The 18,600-nt window shown below is 38.7% G+C and overlaps 1 protein-coding gene across 1 annotated transcript; it reads left to right on the top strand.

Annotated features, from left to right (window-relative positions):
• The first annotated feature begins 7,105 nt into the window (after positions 1-7,105).
• On the top strand, positions 7,106-13,368 carry KCNV1 (potassium voltage-gated channel modifier subfamily V member 1). The gene is made up of 3 exons (XM_037802937.1): positions 7,106-7,874; positions 8,696-9,225; positions 12,670-13,368. Exons 1-3 carry the CDS (start codon positions 7,408-7,410, stop codon positions 13,179-13,181), a joined length of 1,509 nt encoding a protein of 502 aa, XP_037658865.1. The 5' UTR covers positions 7,106-7,407; the 3' UTR covers positions 13,182-13,368.
• Positions 13,369-18,600: the final 5,232 nt, after the last annotated feature.

Raw genomic sequence — 18,600 nt, 5'->3', positions numbered from 1 at the left:
TGTCAATCAGATGCAATGGTGTCAAGGAGAAGCCATCTGGCTCACTGCTATTCTTCATGTTGCAAAAATGACAAGCTTGTATATTCTGTTCTCATCAATATAATTACACTGTGTGGGAAAATATGCTTGGGAATACATAGCACTGATCCAGGGTTCTTTCTTCAAATGAACAATATGAGTGTTACTTGCTGCAAACCCATATTTCCATTTTTTTGAACCAGTGAGTATAAGAAAGTGGAACAGAAGCATTAATTTATGAGTTCAAACAGAATTGGGTTACTCCATTTGTGTAAGATGGATTTAATATATAAAATATGTATTTAAATTGATGTTCTATGTGCTTATGCTGAACTTAGAATAGTAGATAGTCTATACAGCTTCACAGTGTGCAGTTGACAAAAATACTTTTGCACAGATTTCAGTAAATGTGTCCTAAAAAATTGCTTCAAACAATTTTTTTAACTAGATCATGTTGTAAATGCCATGAAGATGCTATTTAAAGGAACTATACCATAAAACTAAGAGCCATTTTGCAAAGAAAAAATGTCTTTCCCCTTATTTATCTCTATTTTTTTCCTTATACTGCTTCTGATTGCTCAATATTTTTCTTGCATAGAATAATGACAATGTGAACCACTGACAGTACTGATTGTAAACTGCACTATATTGTTGGTTTTCTAGTGTGGTGTGCATGTTTGCATATATATATATATATATATACACACACATGTATATATATACACACACATATATTCCATCTGTACATATTTATAACCCTCACACCAGCAGCTAGCAAAAATAAATATAAGTATTTATTGATTGATAAACTTTGAAATTTGGAGTTGTTTCCAGGAAAATTGAGGAAACACAATATAAAAAACCTAACTAATAACACGTATGAAGTGCAAAGATTACCTCTTCCAATTACTGGGTGAAATTCAAGTTTACTAACACCGTGATAATGAAAGAAAACACCAAATAGAATAAGGGATAAGTTTTAAATGCAATTTTACTTCTACTATTAATAAATCACATGTACTCAGTAAGAAGCACAGTTTTTAATGTGTCTGTGTGACACAACATAAGGGAAATCGATAGAGCTGGGTAAAAAGGATTTAATTGGAATTTTCTAATTCAATATTTGATTCACTTAATAGCTTACAGAATAAGATGAGCAGAACATTTGCCCTGCTTTTGCTCCACTGCTTCTAATCTTGTTTATGAAAGTTTAACTTCTGTGTAATTATAGAAGTTATTCCCATGAGCAGTAAGTGCCCATCTCTACACATTTTCTTAGTAATTCAGGAAAAATCTTGATTTATATATTTTGCATACCCTTGTGGTCCAGTGAAAATCATTTAAGGACCAATTCAATCAGCTATCTCTTTTATGTTGGTTAAAAGAAAGATCCAAGTTGACCAAAAAATGTAGTCATGGTCATACATATATATGTATATATATTCTACATATACAGAATACATGTAGTCACTATGTATCTCTCATGATATACAGTGACTACACATAGACATCACTTAATTATTTTGAGTTTAGAATGAAATTTTCTCTTTTTAAAATTATTTTTAAAGAGGAGAAGAGAATTTCTAATGGTGATCTATAATCATAGCATTATTTTCATATTAATGCCCTATGAGGAATAAAAAGGCTTTGAGTCAAACAAATGTGTTCAAGCTCCATATCTACTACTTGTGTGCCCCTTTGGAAATTATTTAAACCTTCCGATCCAGGTATCTCCTCTGTAAAATAAGAATAATATTACCTTACCCATAGGGTTATGGGAAGTTTAAATGAGATGAGACAATATTTGTAAAGCTCTTAACATTTTGCCTTGCATATTATAAGTGCTCAGTGAAAACAAAAAGGAATCAAGACAAAAAATCCTGAAACAGCATCATCAACATCATCATCATAGTGATGACAAGAACAATAAAGGCACTGTGCATTTTACATGAATTATCTCATTTAATTATTAAAACAATGTAAGTACTATTGTTATCCCTATTTTATAAATGAGGAAAATGATACTGAGAGGGCTTAAGAAATTTGCTAAAATTATGAAAGTAATAAAAGGTAGGGCAGGATTGAGTAAAAAAGGTAGAAGCTATTATTGTCTTTGCTGGTATCCTCCCCATCACCATCATCAACCCACCCCATGATCTCTGTAGCAGACTAGGCTTAAAAAATGAGTTCTTGGGTACTTCCAAAGATAATTTCCTCCCCTTGGAAGGAATCCAGAACAAGCCCACAGTAAGCTAAATTCTGCATTAGAGTGGGATGTTATACAGTTGGGAGGATTTATTCCAAGAACCTGGAAGGCACATGAAAGATGAATAGATAGAATTATCTTTAGTGTGCCAGATTTTCTTTTACCTTTAAACATACCACAGTGCAACAAAAAGAAAGAGGATGAAGTCATTTTGCTCATGTGAAAAGGCACTTTAAACATCATTACAATTGGCTCTTCTGGTTGTCAGTCCCTTGCGAATCAAACACAGAGCCAAAAATATGCATACTTCACATAAAATATGGTCCTGATTGTTACTGGATGATAAGAATTAGAGAGTGTAAATGTATGAGCTTACTATGAGGAACTTAAAAATGTAAAGGTATAAAGAATTAGTGTAAATGTATGAGCTTAATATGAGGAAGCTGTGGATCTAAAGGTACAGTTTACTCATGTAGAATTCTCTAAAGCTCTTTATTCACAATTATTCACTCATTATATCTCCCCTGTCTATTTACTTATCCAAAATTTTTTAAACATTGCAGTATCTGGGATACAAATTAAAAATGAATGCACATTTTCCTGAAAATATTCCTATGAGTTATACTGATTTCTGCATAATTTTTAAACATCCATATAAAACATGAGATCTAATAAATTCACAGAAACATCATATTATTCAAATGAACCCAGATAACTAGTATATAGTATTAACATAACTGCATTCTCATTGATTTTTCAAAAACATAAAGGCAATATTCCAGATTTTGAATAAAAATTTAGAATGTGCTTTCAATGACTTTTAACCTTTATTTACCTAATTATCATCAATAAAGTCAGATATTTAAAGTATCCTGTAATTTTTCTTTTAAACTGGTTTTAAAATGTGACTGTTAAGAATGTACACTGTTAATAATTTAGAAATACTCAAAAAAATTGGAAGAATTAAAGACATAGTCGTATCTGGAGATTCATATTCAAATAGATATTTGGAAGACTTGATAGATGTCATAGTTTATCATGCTGCTATGGCAAATCCACCCAATGGATTGGCTTAAACAACAGGAATTTATTGTTTCAGTTTCAGAGACTAGAAGGCTTGCTTTCTTTGGCGGTCAGAAGCATTCTGACGGTGACTTGTGGTAATCTTTGGGGTTCCCTGGCTTGCTTCTCTGCCTTCCATCACTTGGCAATGCCCTCTCCTTTCTCCAGGTTCTGTGATGTCCAGATCCTCTTTATAAGACCTCCAGTAATCTGGATTAATACCCACACTCATTCAGTTGGACCATACCTTAGCTAAAAATAATATCTTCAAGAGGTCCTACTGACAATGGTTTCACACCCACAGAGATATGAATTAAGATTAACAACGTGTTAGTTGGGGTACATAATTCAACCTACCACAGTAGATGAAGCCAAAAATTGGTAGAGTGTTTCATTGTAAGACTCAATGGAAAAACACCTGAATATAAGATCTGGTAAGTAGGGAAATATACCCAAAGCCATTAGATTGTCAAGTTTTCACATTATAGTACTGTGCTCCCTCCTACATGAACAATCACATTCCTCCCCTGCAATGTCGGAATGAAATGGAAAGCGTGACCCCATCGACTATTTAACAGCTTTCTCCTTTTGCTTCTTGTTATAGTTCAGGATGTATCTCAAGACAAAATCAACCAGGAAAGTATCCTTTGAATGACTCATTCCCCTTTTTATTTATCATATTCTTTTCATTCAGCATCCTGACTCAAATCTGTGCAGTTGAGGATGGAGCAAAAATATAGATTTAAGGGAACAGGATAGGCTGCAAGGCGGCATTTTCATTGCCCAAAATATTCTATATTTTAAAGTGGGTCATTTTTATTTATATTCTCCAAGTTGACTAGTCATCATCACTCTAGCTATGATTGCTTCAATTACTGTAAATTGCTTTAATTACAATTAAAGCCGACAATTGAAAATTCAGGCTCTTGGCAGTTAAGAGACAGGATGTGGAGTCAGAAAGTCCCTGTTTTCAATCCCTTCCTATATTCTTTCACATACTCTCTGTGTAAATGGGAAAATTCATACTCTCTGTGTAAGTGCCTATGAGCCTCTAAGTTCAAAACTGTAACTGAAGATGACAATACTTACTTCAAGGCATTGTTGTGAGAAGTCGTATACTTAGCACAGGACCTTAAAGGTTGGTTATTATTATTATTATTATATATATATTTTTATTACTTCTACAGGACACCACTCATTACAACTGCACTATGGGGGCCTAGTGGAGACAGAAGAGACCTCAAGGTTCAGTGGCTTTTGCTAACATCTAGTTACCTCTCCAAGATCTCCCTCCTGACCTTGGGCTGCCATTCCCTTCTGAAATTTTTCCTCCTTCCTCACCACAATCTGTAAAGTTAGGATAGACCTTTATTGCTAATCAATTGATTAAAGTTATTCACATTAAGATGTGAATAAGCCTTAACAGAACTTTGGACTCATATTTTTAAGCTCCCAAACAACCGATAATTGAGACGTTGGGGAAGTTTTCTTTCCTCCTGTGTAAGAAGAAGCTTCATTGCCTTAAAAAATAATAGTAAAAGTACCTAAATATAAGGATGAAATATCTTTTCATCTCCTTATTTCCTGCATGGAAGACTTATTTTTCTAGAACAAAAGTTAAACAAATGGATAGCAGTGAAAAGAAACGTAATCTATAAATGTCATAGTTGTGGGGTTTTTTTTTGTTTGTTTGTTTTTAATTTCACTGGCATTGCTCTTTTACTCTCACAGGACAGATGTAAGTTCTACAAGGACAGGGATGATTTTTGTCTGTTTTCTCCATGGATGTATCCGAAGCACCTATAACAACGCATGGACTATAGTAGATGCTCAATAAATATTGGCTGAAAGATCAGGGAAAACACCTCATTAAACTGCTTGCTATCTAGAAATTTGAAAAAAACAATGAAATAAAAGTAGTCACATTTTTATTTAAAATCACACAAAAATGATATGTCCCAAGCATTGTGTTTAAGGGGGCTACCTCAGATATCTCTTTATTTTGAATTTGGACTAGGGAAATCACTTAATTTCTCTGTGTCTTAGTTTCCTCTTCCATAAAATGGGTATAATGCCACCTCATAGTATTATTATGATGATTAAATAACATATTGTACAAATAAAGTACCCATAAAATTTTCTGGTTAAAAATAAACACCCAATAAATGCTGGGAATTGTGCCGAGAAATGCACTAAGGCTCATGAGGGAAATACTAAATGGAGGTCCCACAGCCAGTTGGCAAAACCTGAGCTAAACAGCAAAGTTTTCAGTCACAGCCATGCTCTTCGTACCTTCTAAAACCACTTAGTAGAAAACAACCGAGATGAGTCAGGTTCACTCGATCTTGCAAAGAATTTTGAAAGAGGCTGGATTCTGAGATGCTTGCTGGAAACAATGAGAAAACCTTGAATTGATACCACACAAAGCAGTTAATGTAACTTGTCCAATTCCGAGTTTACCAGACTTCTTCAATTGGAAAACTTCGTTCTTGCGCATTTGCGAGGACACAAGATGCAGAGAAATGGGAATCAAAGACAGTAATTCTTAAAGTGTCTTCAGGATAAATATAATATTCAGTGACAAAGAGGGCTTGCTTCCTCCCACGGTCTCACCTCCCTCTGATCCTTCCACTCCCCACTGCTAGTGCTAGGAACCCCGAGGCAGGTGGCTCCCAGCAAGAGCGGGGGTGGCCACGCTTCGCCGGAGCTGAGGGGCCTGCAGTCAGCAGGTGGGTGGAGGCGAATGTCGGCTGCAAGAGCGCACATGAAGCTCAGCGGTGAGCACTAGTTCCCCTTCCCCCCCGCCCCCGGCTCCCCGGACCTGCCAAGTCAGACTTCACCCGTAGACCAGGAAGATTAAAGGAAGGCTGCGTAACCAAAGACCGTGTAACTAACAGCGGTGGCTAAGCGCAGCCCGGATGTGCCAGAAGCCAGAGGTGAGTCGTCCTGCCCACCTCCTCCACCCATCCCCCAGCATCCCACAGGTTGGCTGGGACGCGGCTCCAAGGGACCCTGGGGTACCCTTCCTGTCTCACCTGCCTGGGCACGGTCTCTCGGCTTCCCCCTTGAGGCATCGTTAATGTTTAAACTCCTGTCCCAGCCCACGCCTGTTCTATTTCTTGCCTTTTTGCCTTCCCTTCTCCTAAAATGAGAACTCGGCCGTGTGCCGGCGAACACGCCCAGGACACCTGCTCTCCTGGAAACTTGTAGGGACAGAAATGGCTAAAAGGAAGGGTGCAAGCGCTTCAACACGCGGTGGGCCCCCGAGGGGGTGCGGACTGGCAACGGTGACCCCCTAATTCTTAGCAACTCACTGGGATTTCAAGTAAAGGTCATCATTAATTAACCTTATTCCTCACATCCAAGGAGTCAAAACCTGAGGAAGGTGCGAGAAGAAAATACTGAATTGGGAGCAGCGGTCGGACGCAGCCCCTCGCCCTCATCCCCTTTTCCAGATGCTCACACCTCCAGCCAACACCCCCGGAGAGGCAATATAAAGTCGCCGCGGGAAAAGAAGTGGGAGAAATATATATCCTCAAGTTGGAAGGGATTCAGACCCCGTTACCACCTCCTCTGCTTTCAAAACTTTTTGCTTGGTGCTCCTGCAGGCAAGAGTGAGTCGTGTCATTCCCTGTGCTCGCATTTCTCTAAGAGTCATCTCGTCACCCTCCCCGACTCTAGACACCCCTGCCCCCGACCCACCCACCCAAGTAGCGGGGCTTCCAATCCTTACATTGCCTGGGCTGGGATCTCAGCTACAAAGTTAGGAGGGAAGGACGCCGCGGAGGGCCACGGAGGCTGGCAGTGTGCTCTGGGCTGTCCTCGGCTAGGACCACGCCTGACTTTTACCCTCGGGGCGACCCCTCTGTCGGCCCAGCCTCTATGCTCGGTGACTCGCCACTCAAGTGCGCGCTGCCACTGTGCACTCGCAGCTCCGTAGCAGAGAGGGGGGACGTTGCGCAGGGGTTGGAGAGAGACGGGTGAACCAGTGGGAGGCATCTCCCTCCCTCCGAGCCCGGGAAAACCCGGCCGCCACCAGGGGCGGCGCTACCGCCCACGCGGGACCGAGGCTCCCCAGCGCGTTCCCAACTTTGTGGCTCCCTCAGGCAGCGGCGGTCGGGATGGAGCTGCCTCCTCGCGGCCGGGCGCCGCCAGACTCGCCTCTGGACAGTGCCTCCCTGACGTCGCTGGACTCCAGCGTCTTCTGCAGCGAGGGCGAAGGGGAGCCCCTGGCGCTCGGGGACTGCTTCACGGTCAACGTGGGGGGCAGCCGCTTTTTGCTCTCGCAGCAGGCGCTGTCCTGCTTCCCGCACACGCGCCTGGGCAAGCTGGCCGTGGTGGTGGCCTCCTGTCGCCGCCGTGGGGCCCTCGCCGCCGTGCCCAGCCCCTTGGAGCTCTGCGACGACGCCAACCCAGTGGACAACGAGTACTTCTTCGACCGCAGCTCGCAGGCGTTCCGCTACGTACTGCACTATTACCGCACCGGCCGCCTGCACGTCATGGAGCAGCTGTGCGCGCTCTCTTTCCTCCAGGAGATCCAGTACTGGGGCATCGACGAGCTCAGCATCGACTCCTGCTGCAGGGACAGGTATGTGAGGCGCGCGGTGGCTGGGCTGGGAGGCAGGAGCAGTGGAGAGAGTGTGGCGCAGGTAAAGCTCTGCGGCTTTACACAAGCTTCACTGAACCCAGGCCTACGAATAGGTGGGGCCACTTCTGAGCTGGAAAAGGAGGTGCTGGAAAATGTCAAAGTCAACTTTTGCATGGAACTTTTGGAAACTCCTTTGTCCCCTGTCTCCAAGGAGTGTGTGCCAAACTCATGTATAAGAAGATGAGGTAGGTCAAGCCTGCAATAAATATATGGTGATTGAATGAACCAGTTACAAAAGTTATGGCCCAATAGATGTGTGTATAGAGATTCAGGTTTGAGAGTAGAGTATCGTCATTTATCAAAACGACTTTGAAAAATTTGGATGAACTGCTTTAAATATGGAAGATAGGACGTTTGTTCCTTGACTGTGAAACATTATTGGACATTAATGGTGACCTTGCTATTATCTTATCACTACCATTTCTTCATGAATACCTTTTATTTATGTAAAAAAGTTCCATAGGGCAAGCATCTGTTTCTGCTACAAGAAAAATGGCTAACAAATGTATTAATCCAAAGGATTTTGCCATGTATAAATCCTTTCATGTAAACATTTACCAAGGAAGTGTCATGGATCTTTTTTTTAATCATTCTTCATGAGAAATTCTGAATATTGAGGGCAGAAGACAGTCTGCATAAAAATAGGACTAGGTAATGTATGCATTTTACATGGCCTCACTGCCAAGTTTAATCCTCTTCTATTTTCGTATTTAATATTTTTTTACAAGTTAGACTAACCACTAAATTGTCTTCTCTAAAAGATACTTCAGAAGAAAGGAGCTGAGTGAAACTTTAGACTTTAAGAAGGACACTGAAGACCAAGAAAGTCAACATGAGAGTGAGCAGGATTTCTCACAAGGACCTTGTCCCACTGCCCGCCAGAAGCTCTGGAACATCTTGGAGAAACCTGGGTCTTCCACAGCTGCCCGAATCTTTGGCGTTATTTCCATCATCTTCGTGGTGGTGTCCATCATCAATATGGCCCTAATGTCAGCCGAGCTGAGCTGGCTGGACCTGCAGCTGCTGGAAATCCTGGAGTACGTGTGCATTAGCTGGTTCACTGGGGAGTTTGTCCTGCGCTTCCTGTGTGTGCGAGACAGGTGCCAGTTCCTGAGGAAGGTGCCTAACATCATAGATCTCCTTGCCATCTTGCCCTTCTACATAACCCTGCTGGTGGAGAGCCTGAGCGGCAGCCAGACCACACAGGAGCTGGAAAACGTGGGACGCATTGTCCAGGTTTTGAGGCTGCTCAGGGCTCTGCGCATGCTAAAGCTGGGCAGACATTCCACAGGTATTCAGACATCCTTGGTGCCTTGTAATTTGCCATTGTTTATAAGCATTAGTGCTTTGACCACAGTACAAGGGAAGTGATTTTGAATTGACATTTAAAATTGCCACAAAATTGCCAACTCCCATGCTTCTACCCAAACATGACTTCTAAAGTGGTGCCATTAGAAGCAAACCCTTGAAGTGGTTATCACGTCTATAGAGGAAAGGGGATCTCTCACACTGTTTCCCTAAGACATTCAAAAACAATTTGGCTATTTGTTACCCTCAATTTATTTTAATCCAGTGCCTGGAGATGTACAGAAATTAAAGAGACTCTGCCTCCAGAAGTTTCTAGATAGAACATGTACATGAAACAGCACATGAAAAGATACACATACATTATATATGATATAGAGGAACATAAGTCATTTTATCTTGTTCTGAGAAAGTGCTTGCCACACATGTTCCTTTTGCAGAACGGAACATCAGTTCTCCAGAGCCTTCCCTAGCTATGCAGAAAGAGAGATGATCAGGCACTGGTGGCCTTCCTACAATTTGTGAAGAGACAATGGAAATCTTTTGCTTGGAAAGAGAGCAGAAGATAATAATTAAATGATTTATCTGGTATCTGAGGTATCTGAGGATTTTCCTGTCCCTAATCTGGGATGCATGAGAGTGAATAACAGGAATTCCTTAGCTTTTATTTGTCATGGAGCCTTTGAAAATCTAATGAACAGTTTCTCCGTAAATATCTCCGTACAACACACACACACAGGCAGGCATGCAACACAATTATGCATGCAAATTATATTCAGTTTCAGGGTAACCACATAGATCCATTAAAGAAATCTTTGCATTCCCAAGCGCAGTAGTTCTTGATGGCTGGACCAGTAGCTATTGGATATTCTGGAGTTCATATGTGCTATGTCAGAGCTTAATGAAAGGATGACTCCCCTGTCAGCTTGTTAAAATGCAGATTCTGAGGCCTATCCACAGAGAATCAGATTTAGTATTTGGCATGGGGCCCAGAAGCATATACTTAACACTTTGAGAAATGCTGGACTAAGTTATCATTTCACTCTAATACATATTAACACAAGTACATATTAATATAAATAAATTGACTAGAGCTCCCAATTCCCCACTTTCTTTCCCTAAAATCATGCCTTACTGGCTACCTAAAAGAACTGTATGGTAGTTGTTTCTCCCTATAAACATAGGGAGAAATTAGCCTCAGTCATGTTCCCCTTCCCATCTCAGAGGTAATTAGGACTTACCCGAATATAATTTTGGTAGTGTATTTTCATAGCTAGTTTCACATACCAAGGATTTGATAGCGGGGTTTCCAACAACTTTTAGAAGTACCACTCTTTGTTTTCTGACACACATAATGGGATGCTTTCTTTGAGTATTTATAATCTCTTCACAGGATTCAATTTAAAAACACCCAGTAAAGACTACATTTTTTTTCCAAAAGAAAGGAAAAAAGAAAATAATAGTAATTTCCACAATGTCACCTCCCTTGAAACGTTTTCTTAGTTCTTATGCAAGTATAAGCAAAGTATTAATAAAGCCTTAATTTACTGAAAAGATATGAACGGTTCAATTGCATAAATATTGATGATTTTACCTTAACATTACATGTAGCAAATATAAACAGATTAATACATAGCTATATTAAATACTAAAAAAAGTTGAGAGGTTATAAAGTAGCAGTTAGGAGGACAATGACGGGCCAGTGAACCTAGGTTTAAATTTGGTTCTGTAGCTTTGTACTAGATATGCTACCTTTCTGTGCCTTGGCGTTCCCTTCTGTAAAATGGCATAATAATTACAGCATTTATCTCATATGGTTGTTTGGAGGATTATCTGAGTTAATACATATAATGTGCTAGATTATTATTTCACTGATTTTGTGTTTCCTTACAAAATTGTTTGGAACATTTCATCTTGAAATGAAAACAGTCTTCCCGGACAAATGCTATGCCTCTCCTCATATGCTGTCACCTTATTTCAGAAATGCTTTTCATTACAGACACATCAAGGCCAGTTTTATAAATCATATTATAAAGGTATTCTAAAAGATATTCTTTTGAGGTTAAACCTCAAAATTAATATTCACTGATTTTTAAAAATAGCTAGTTAATACTTCACGAATATCTCAAAATCTGAAGAGCAAAATTCAAAACAATGAGAGAACAATTGGTATTGCAATGCATTGCAAATAGTCTCTAGTGAGTGAATAAAAGTAAAGACTGATTTTAAGAGGTATTGCTTTAGACTTTTGGGACCATTGTGACGTCATGTCGATATGACTTCAAAATCCAGATAAACTTTTAGAAGCGTCTTTCTAGCGTTAGGGAGTATATCTTAGTGTTCATTCAGATCCTGGTCCTATAATGTGTTCCTTCTTACTCCCCTTTTTGTGGGGCTGAGAGTGGCTGGCTTAGTCTCTTCACAATTGGGATTAGGTTCCCTTGGCTCTGTCTCTTCCAAGTTCGGTGAATCCTCAGAGGGTTCACTGAATCCTTAGAAGTAGCAGTGGGAAATGCAGCAATGCCTCAAAAGTAGGTAAATTCCCTAGATGGCTCCAACCGCCCCCTCCCCCAACTGCATACGTTTTTGTTTTTGCAGTGGAGGGATATTCTATATGCAGGTCTATCTCCTTAGGAAGAATAGAAATTCTCTTTACTCAAGGGAGATGTTTCCCTACAGCTTTGATACTAGAATTTCAGCTGTCATGGTAGTCCAACGATCCTTCTCCTAAGAACATCTGAGAATGTCTTCCAAATGCATATGAAGTTCTCATGTCAACTTTGTCACCAGCACCTAACATGCTTGTGCTGTGTCACTTCATTCCCATGATGTACAACCTTTACTTCCTCTGGGTTTCAGATAAGGAGACCCCCAATTGTGTTAAATTTTACCAGAAGGGTGAGAGAAAAAGATACAGTAAGTAAGAAAGATACAGTAAGTAAGAAAGTTATTTATTTTATCTAAGTTTCTAATACATACTTAGAAAGAAGTGCCAGAGTACTGAAATCCAGGTCTGACCAAGTGAATCCTCTGCGTGCAATATTGCAAATCCCTCCCGTTGTATAGACTAAAACCCAAACTCCTATCATACACCCTTGCCTTCTTCTTAGTGTCATTTCTCACTAGATCAGATAGATGATGATAGATAGATATAGAGATAGTAGGAGCTTAGTAAATGTATGATTGCATGAATGAACCTAATTATTTTTCTCTCTGTACTTCTCCACCTGACCCCATCAATTAGACTATAAGCTTTCTGAACACAGGGATTAAGACTTAATCATCATTGTATCCCCAGAACACTGTCCAGTGCTGGAGACATATTTCTTGTGCAATGCATGCTTTTGAATAGATATCAGGGAGGAAGGGTGAGAAGGAGGGGGGAAGAGAAGAGGGATGCCAATGACTGACAACCGTTGTTCTATTACAGGATTACGCTCACTTGGAATGACAATCACCCAGTGTTACGAAGAGGTCGGCCTACTGCTCCTATTTCTGTCTGTGGGGATTTCTATATTTTCCACTGTGGAATATTTTGCTGAGCAAAGTATCCCTGACACAACCTTCACAAGTGTCCCTTGTGCATGGTGGTGGGCCACAACATCCATGACCACTGTGGGATATGGGGACATTAGACCAGACACCACCATGGGCAAAATTGTGGCCTTTATGTGTATATTATCAGGAATCCTTGTCTTGGCCTTGCCCATCGCTATTATTAACGACCGCTTCTCTGCTTGCTACTTCACCTTGAAACTCAGGGAAGCGGCTGTTAGACAGCGTGAAGCTCTGAAGAAGCTTACCAAGAATATAGCCACTGACTCATATATCAGCGTTAACTTGAGAGATGTCTATGCTCGAAGTATCATGGAGATGCTTCGATTAAAAGGTAGAGAAAGAGCAAGTACTAGGAGCAGTGCAGGAGATGATTTCTGGTTTTGAATTCATTTTCAATTTATTTACAAAAGTTTATGTAAAACTAACTTGATTGATAAAGCCTTGATATGGTTGTCTATATATTGTTGATGAGTCTCTTCTGAGCACTACCTGTCTTAATTTTTACTGACAAATTGCTTGGTCTACTATAATATTTCAAATACCCCAAAATATTGCAAAAAAAAAAAAAAAAGTGTTTCCTCAGGATGTAATTGAAGCTATTTTCACATTTGAGTCTCGAAAGTAGCCAATTAACACAACCAAGTTCAACTGAGCCAATATACATATGTCTGGATTTTCAGAAGTGAAATAATATATAGTAATACATGCAGCGAAGTTAAAGATTTTATGAATCACTGATTTTTAAAGTTTTTGCATCATTAATTTTAAAAATGGAAGTTAAAGTGCATAGCCCAGATAAAAGAGAAGTGAATATTTAAGAATACACTGATCCAACTTTACTATTTAAAGATATTCCCCGAAGAAGTAAATTACTCCTTTACCAACTGAATATACCAATTAGCCTTGCACGGAGAAAACCCTGATTTAATGGTCATAGATTGTGTTCTTGTCTTCCATCTGATGCAAAAAACCATGGTCACAAATGGGCTGAGCAAAGGACTTTGTGTCCCATCATCACTGTTGGAGACGGGAAATCCAAAACTAAGTTTAGACTGTAATACCTGAATGCTGCACACGAGCTTCAAAGAATCTCACATATTCATTCTCCCCACTGAGTGTATTATGTGGATTATAAAGTAGATTGTTTCTTAGTATTCCATGAAAATCAAATGGTCTTTAAAATGTCTGTTTATGGATATACTACACAAGTTTGTTTTTAACATCATAAATATGTAAAGGTGAGCAGTGAATATTCCAAATTTATACATTGAAATTATGAAATAGCCTTATTTCGTTAAATGAGGATATACTGAATGATATCACTGGACAAACTTGAAGATCATTTATTTGTTAACAGAAAAATACTATGGACAGCTTTCTAACTATTGTCATAAATAGCAAATTTTCAAACTTTGTAGGCATTTTGACAGCAGTTGGACAGTCATTCATAATAATAATTCTAAACATTCTGTTTTTATAATTAAAGACAGAGCTATGTGGATAAGAATAAGCTTTGGTTCCCAGTATTCTAATGAATGAGATCTTAAAAACTAATAATAAGGAATATATCACTTTAATATTTGTATTCTCACAGGGGCAATATCACCCCCAAAGAGGCAAAAATAGCTCTTAGGAGGTGAAAAAAAAATCTTCGACTTCTAATGTATAAAGCACAAATGTATTTTTAGCACACAAACAGACATACAGTGTATCTCTTCTCTTAAATTTTCATGGGGTGTGCAATTAGGAAACAAAATGTTTACAAAGTTTCCTTGGTGTGGGTGATAAAGAAATAAACATTGAGAAACACTGCTTTAATATATGACTATGTTATGCTTCATTAACTCTATTATAATGATACCTCTTATATTATGAACTACCAAGAAAAAAAAAGAGAAAATGTTTTAATTAATTTTAAGATGCTATTCATTGTAAAATGCATCCAGATTTCAGATACGTAAAAAAAAAATTTAATGCATTTTAAAAGTCAACGAAATTTCATATGTATTGCCTCCTGTTTTTTGGAATATATTTTAGCTCTGAAAACATTTGCTTTGATGTCATGAGTTTAATTGTATGCCAAAGTACTTAAAGCCACTTAACTTGATTCCAATTTTCCTAAATATTATCAGTATTTAGGAGGTATGGTTAGTAATAAAAATATGTTTCCCTTCTTACACAAATTCAGAAGTGGTACAGCATGGCACAGAGCCACTAGTCTAGTAGAAATCTCTTCCAAAATCTGAAGGGAAGTGGAAGTTAGACAAGCAAGGCAAACTCACACTGGCTTTTCCAGAACTCTACCCAATAATAATAGTTACTTGCTCTGATCCAGGCCTGTGCTCTGTACTTAAGTATTATGCCACTTTATCCTAAAAGTACCCCTTTTGTATAATTGCTATTATGTAAATTTATAAAATATAAATATAAATACATAAATACACACACACACACACACACACACACACACACACACACAATTTGTTCATTCCACCAATAATTTTTCAGCAACCTTCCCTGTGCTGGGCACTAGATATTCTTTGTTAAATGAGAGAAAGTCCTGTTCTCTTGTAGTTAATATTCCAAGTGAGGTGTGTGTGTAAGGCAGGGATAGTCAGATGACAAACCGAGGCATTGAAAGATGAAGTGGCTTTCCCAAATTCACATAGCTGATAAATAGATGACAGATCCAGGACTGAACCCCAATCTGCCTCACCCTGTAATTGATGCTCCTAAAAGTCATATTACAGATCTCATCACTCCACACAGCCCATTCATAAGGATTCGTTTCATAGTAGGTGGGCCAACATCTTGTGAATGGACAGGTTTCATACTCCTTAAGAAAAATATCAGCTTATTCTCAGAGACAGAATGGTGTTTTTAATGAATAGTTACGGTGAAGACTTATAGTCATCATTAGACAGGAAAAATATTATCTTTCACAATAAATAGTTGGAAAATGAAAAAACATGTTATATACACACACATATTTTTCATTTTTCACATATATATATATATATTCCTATCAGAATATTCTTAACATGTTCTCCACAAATGTGGTATGTGTGAATTTTGACAAGATGTGGACATTTCAAAGACATTTACAAATGTCATTAATTAGTCAAATCCACTGTTATAAATAAAATCAGTGTACTTACTCAACAAATACATATACATGTAAAACAAATTCAATTTAAGTAACAAAGCAAGGCAGGAACTCAATTTTACATTCCATCATTTTTAAAACATTTGACATTTTTCAAAAATTGAAGAATTATTTTTCCGTATAAAGCAATATTTAATTTGTTTAGAAATAGAAAATAATAGAATTAATGTGATTCTCTAAGCTATTTAGAGAAAACTAATTAAAAACATTTGAGTGCACAGAGGTAATGCTTGTGTATCTAAAAGAGTACTTTTAAGAAATTGCTGAGGTATCTCTAATAGCAATGTCATCGTGTTTGTGTTTTATTGTTTTGTTCCATATGTGCAGGAATTGTTGCATTTATTATTTTAATACAAAGTCATATTAAATATAATGTATTAGATGCACAAAGAAGTTAAGTGAAATAGGAGTCTCAGCTCTGTGTGTTGATGTGGAATTCTTACTTCCTCATTAAAACATTTTGACTAGCTCTTGCATAAAATATATATGTAGGCCCAAGTTATCTAAGCAAAACATATCATTAGGTAAGCTCACTAGTTTGACAAAAATTTCCACTGGCACATTTTATTAATATAAAATGCCCAGTTCTATTGAAATATTATTCATTAATATCTGTCTTATCAATTCTTCAATTAGGTCCAAGAAGGTATCGACTGACAAATGATGTTCTAGTGATTCCTTTTGTGATTTTCCTTCCTACAGCACTCCACCCTCAAACCTATCTTTCAGCCAAACAAATATATGAAACAAAAAATGGGGAGAGCTTTATTCATAAGCCCACTGGCAACTGTTTGAATGTATGCCTTTAGGGGTAATGGGATAATTTGGCTACTGACCATGCTCACTACCTTACTCCCCTTATATGATATTATAATCACTCCACTGTACTACCCCGGAACTCCACTGGCCCTCTATTCCTTTCTAGTACTTTCTAGTGTTATATTGGTAAAACTCCAATGTGAATTAAATCCAATCCTGTGCCTATTTGTGTGTACCCCTGCAGAGCTGATATTGACCACAGAAAAAACTATGCATGCTGACCGCTCTCACTTTGCGTTCATGCCTACAACCCCAAATGGTCTATTAATGCTGACAGGCATCATACTGCAATTCCTGAGTTCATTCACTCTCTCTAGAAAAACAGAAACTCTTAACACTTCCCCTTGATTTCACTTTCACTCAGAAAATAGAATCAATCAGAAGAGATTCGCCACAAGGACCAACACCCACATTTATCCACCTACTTCTGTCTGGATGAACTGCACATTCCATTCCTTCTCACCAACGTCATTGCTTCAGAAAGTCTTGCTTCTCTCTACTGTATCATCACTTTTTCCCCTTCCTACTGAATCATTCCCATTAGCATACAAACAAGCATTAATTTTTCCCATTTTCCCATCTTAAAAAAAAATCCTTGAACCTAGTTAATCCTCTACAAACCACCCTATTCTCTACTCTCTTTTATAGCAAAACTTCTTGACAGAATTTTCTATACTTACTGTCTCCATTTCTCTATTCACGATTTTCCCATTTTCTCTTAAATTCACTCCAATCTTTCACCACTGCATCTCTCCCAGTGACCACTCTTTGCTAAATTCAATTGTCTATTCTCAGACTTATTGCTTGCTCCATCAGCAGCATTTTACAAGGTTAAGTATAGGTCCCTCCTTGAAACACTTACTATACTTTACTTCCAGTCTCAACCTCCTGATCTTTCTCTTACTTCTCAATCATCTTTTCCTGTTGAAAGCTCTACCAGGGATTGATCGATCCTCATTCCTCCTCTCCTCTCCATCTAAACTATTCCCTTTGTGAACTTACTCAGTTTCATGGCTTAAATATCACTAATACTTAGCCAAATCTCAAATTTCTATCTCCAGACCAGACTTCTCCCCTCACTTCCTGCATCTTATATTTTTATATCTTAACAACCTGTTTGACATCTACACTTGGATTTGCATTAAATATCTCATAATTGGCACATTCAATACCAAATTACTGATATCTCCCCCAAACTGTGATAGTTGAAGTCCTCTGAGAAGCAAATGTCAAGACCTCTTTTATCAATAGAGCTCTTAGAGATTTACTAGGAAAGAAGTCTGTGAAGGATAAATACAAGGAAGCCAGAGAATGTGGGGAGACCTTCAGACCATGATGCAAATATGACTTCTGTGAAGGAGAAACAAAAAGGAGGAAGATAGGGTGGGAAGAGTCTCTGACTGCAGCCCAGTTCTAAAAATATTTTGGCCAGCTTGCTGGAGAGTCCTCAAGCAAAATTAACCCATTAAGGAATCCCACACCTATTAGAAATGGTACTGTGTTAATAACCCCATTGTGGGAAGTCATTGACTGGAATTAGCCCTTGGGAAGCATAACCCCAGCACAAATATGGTGGTGGAATCAGAAGGGCAACAGTTCAGGATGTCAATCAATCATGATCCCCTCAGCAGGATACCTGATCAGCATGTTTTTATGGCCACTGCAGTCCAACCCTTAAACGGCACAGGCCTGCATCTCTATGAAGATCAGAAGTAGCATCTCCATGGGGCTTCTGAATCCATGGGCCTCTCACTGGTGGAAAATTCAGAAGACGTTTAGTAGGAGTAGAGACCCATTGCTGCATTTGGTCTTGGCAAA

The sequence above is a fragment of the Choloepus didactylus genome, chromosome 14, assembly GCF_015220235.1.
Source record: "Choloepus didactylus isolate mChoDid1 chromosome 14, mChoDid1.pri, whole genome shotgun sequence".
NCBI classification, from domain to species: domain Eukaryota; kingdom Metazoa; phylum Chordata; class Mammalia; order Pilosa; family Megalonychidae; genus Choloepus; species Choloepus didactylus.
Note: the sequence above shows the minus strand (reverse complement) of the source record. Positions and strands in the feature narration are given on the sequence as shown.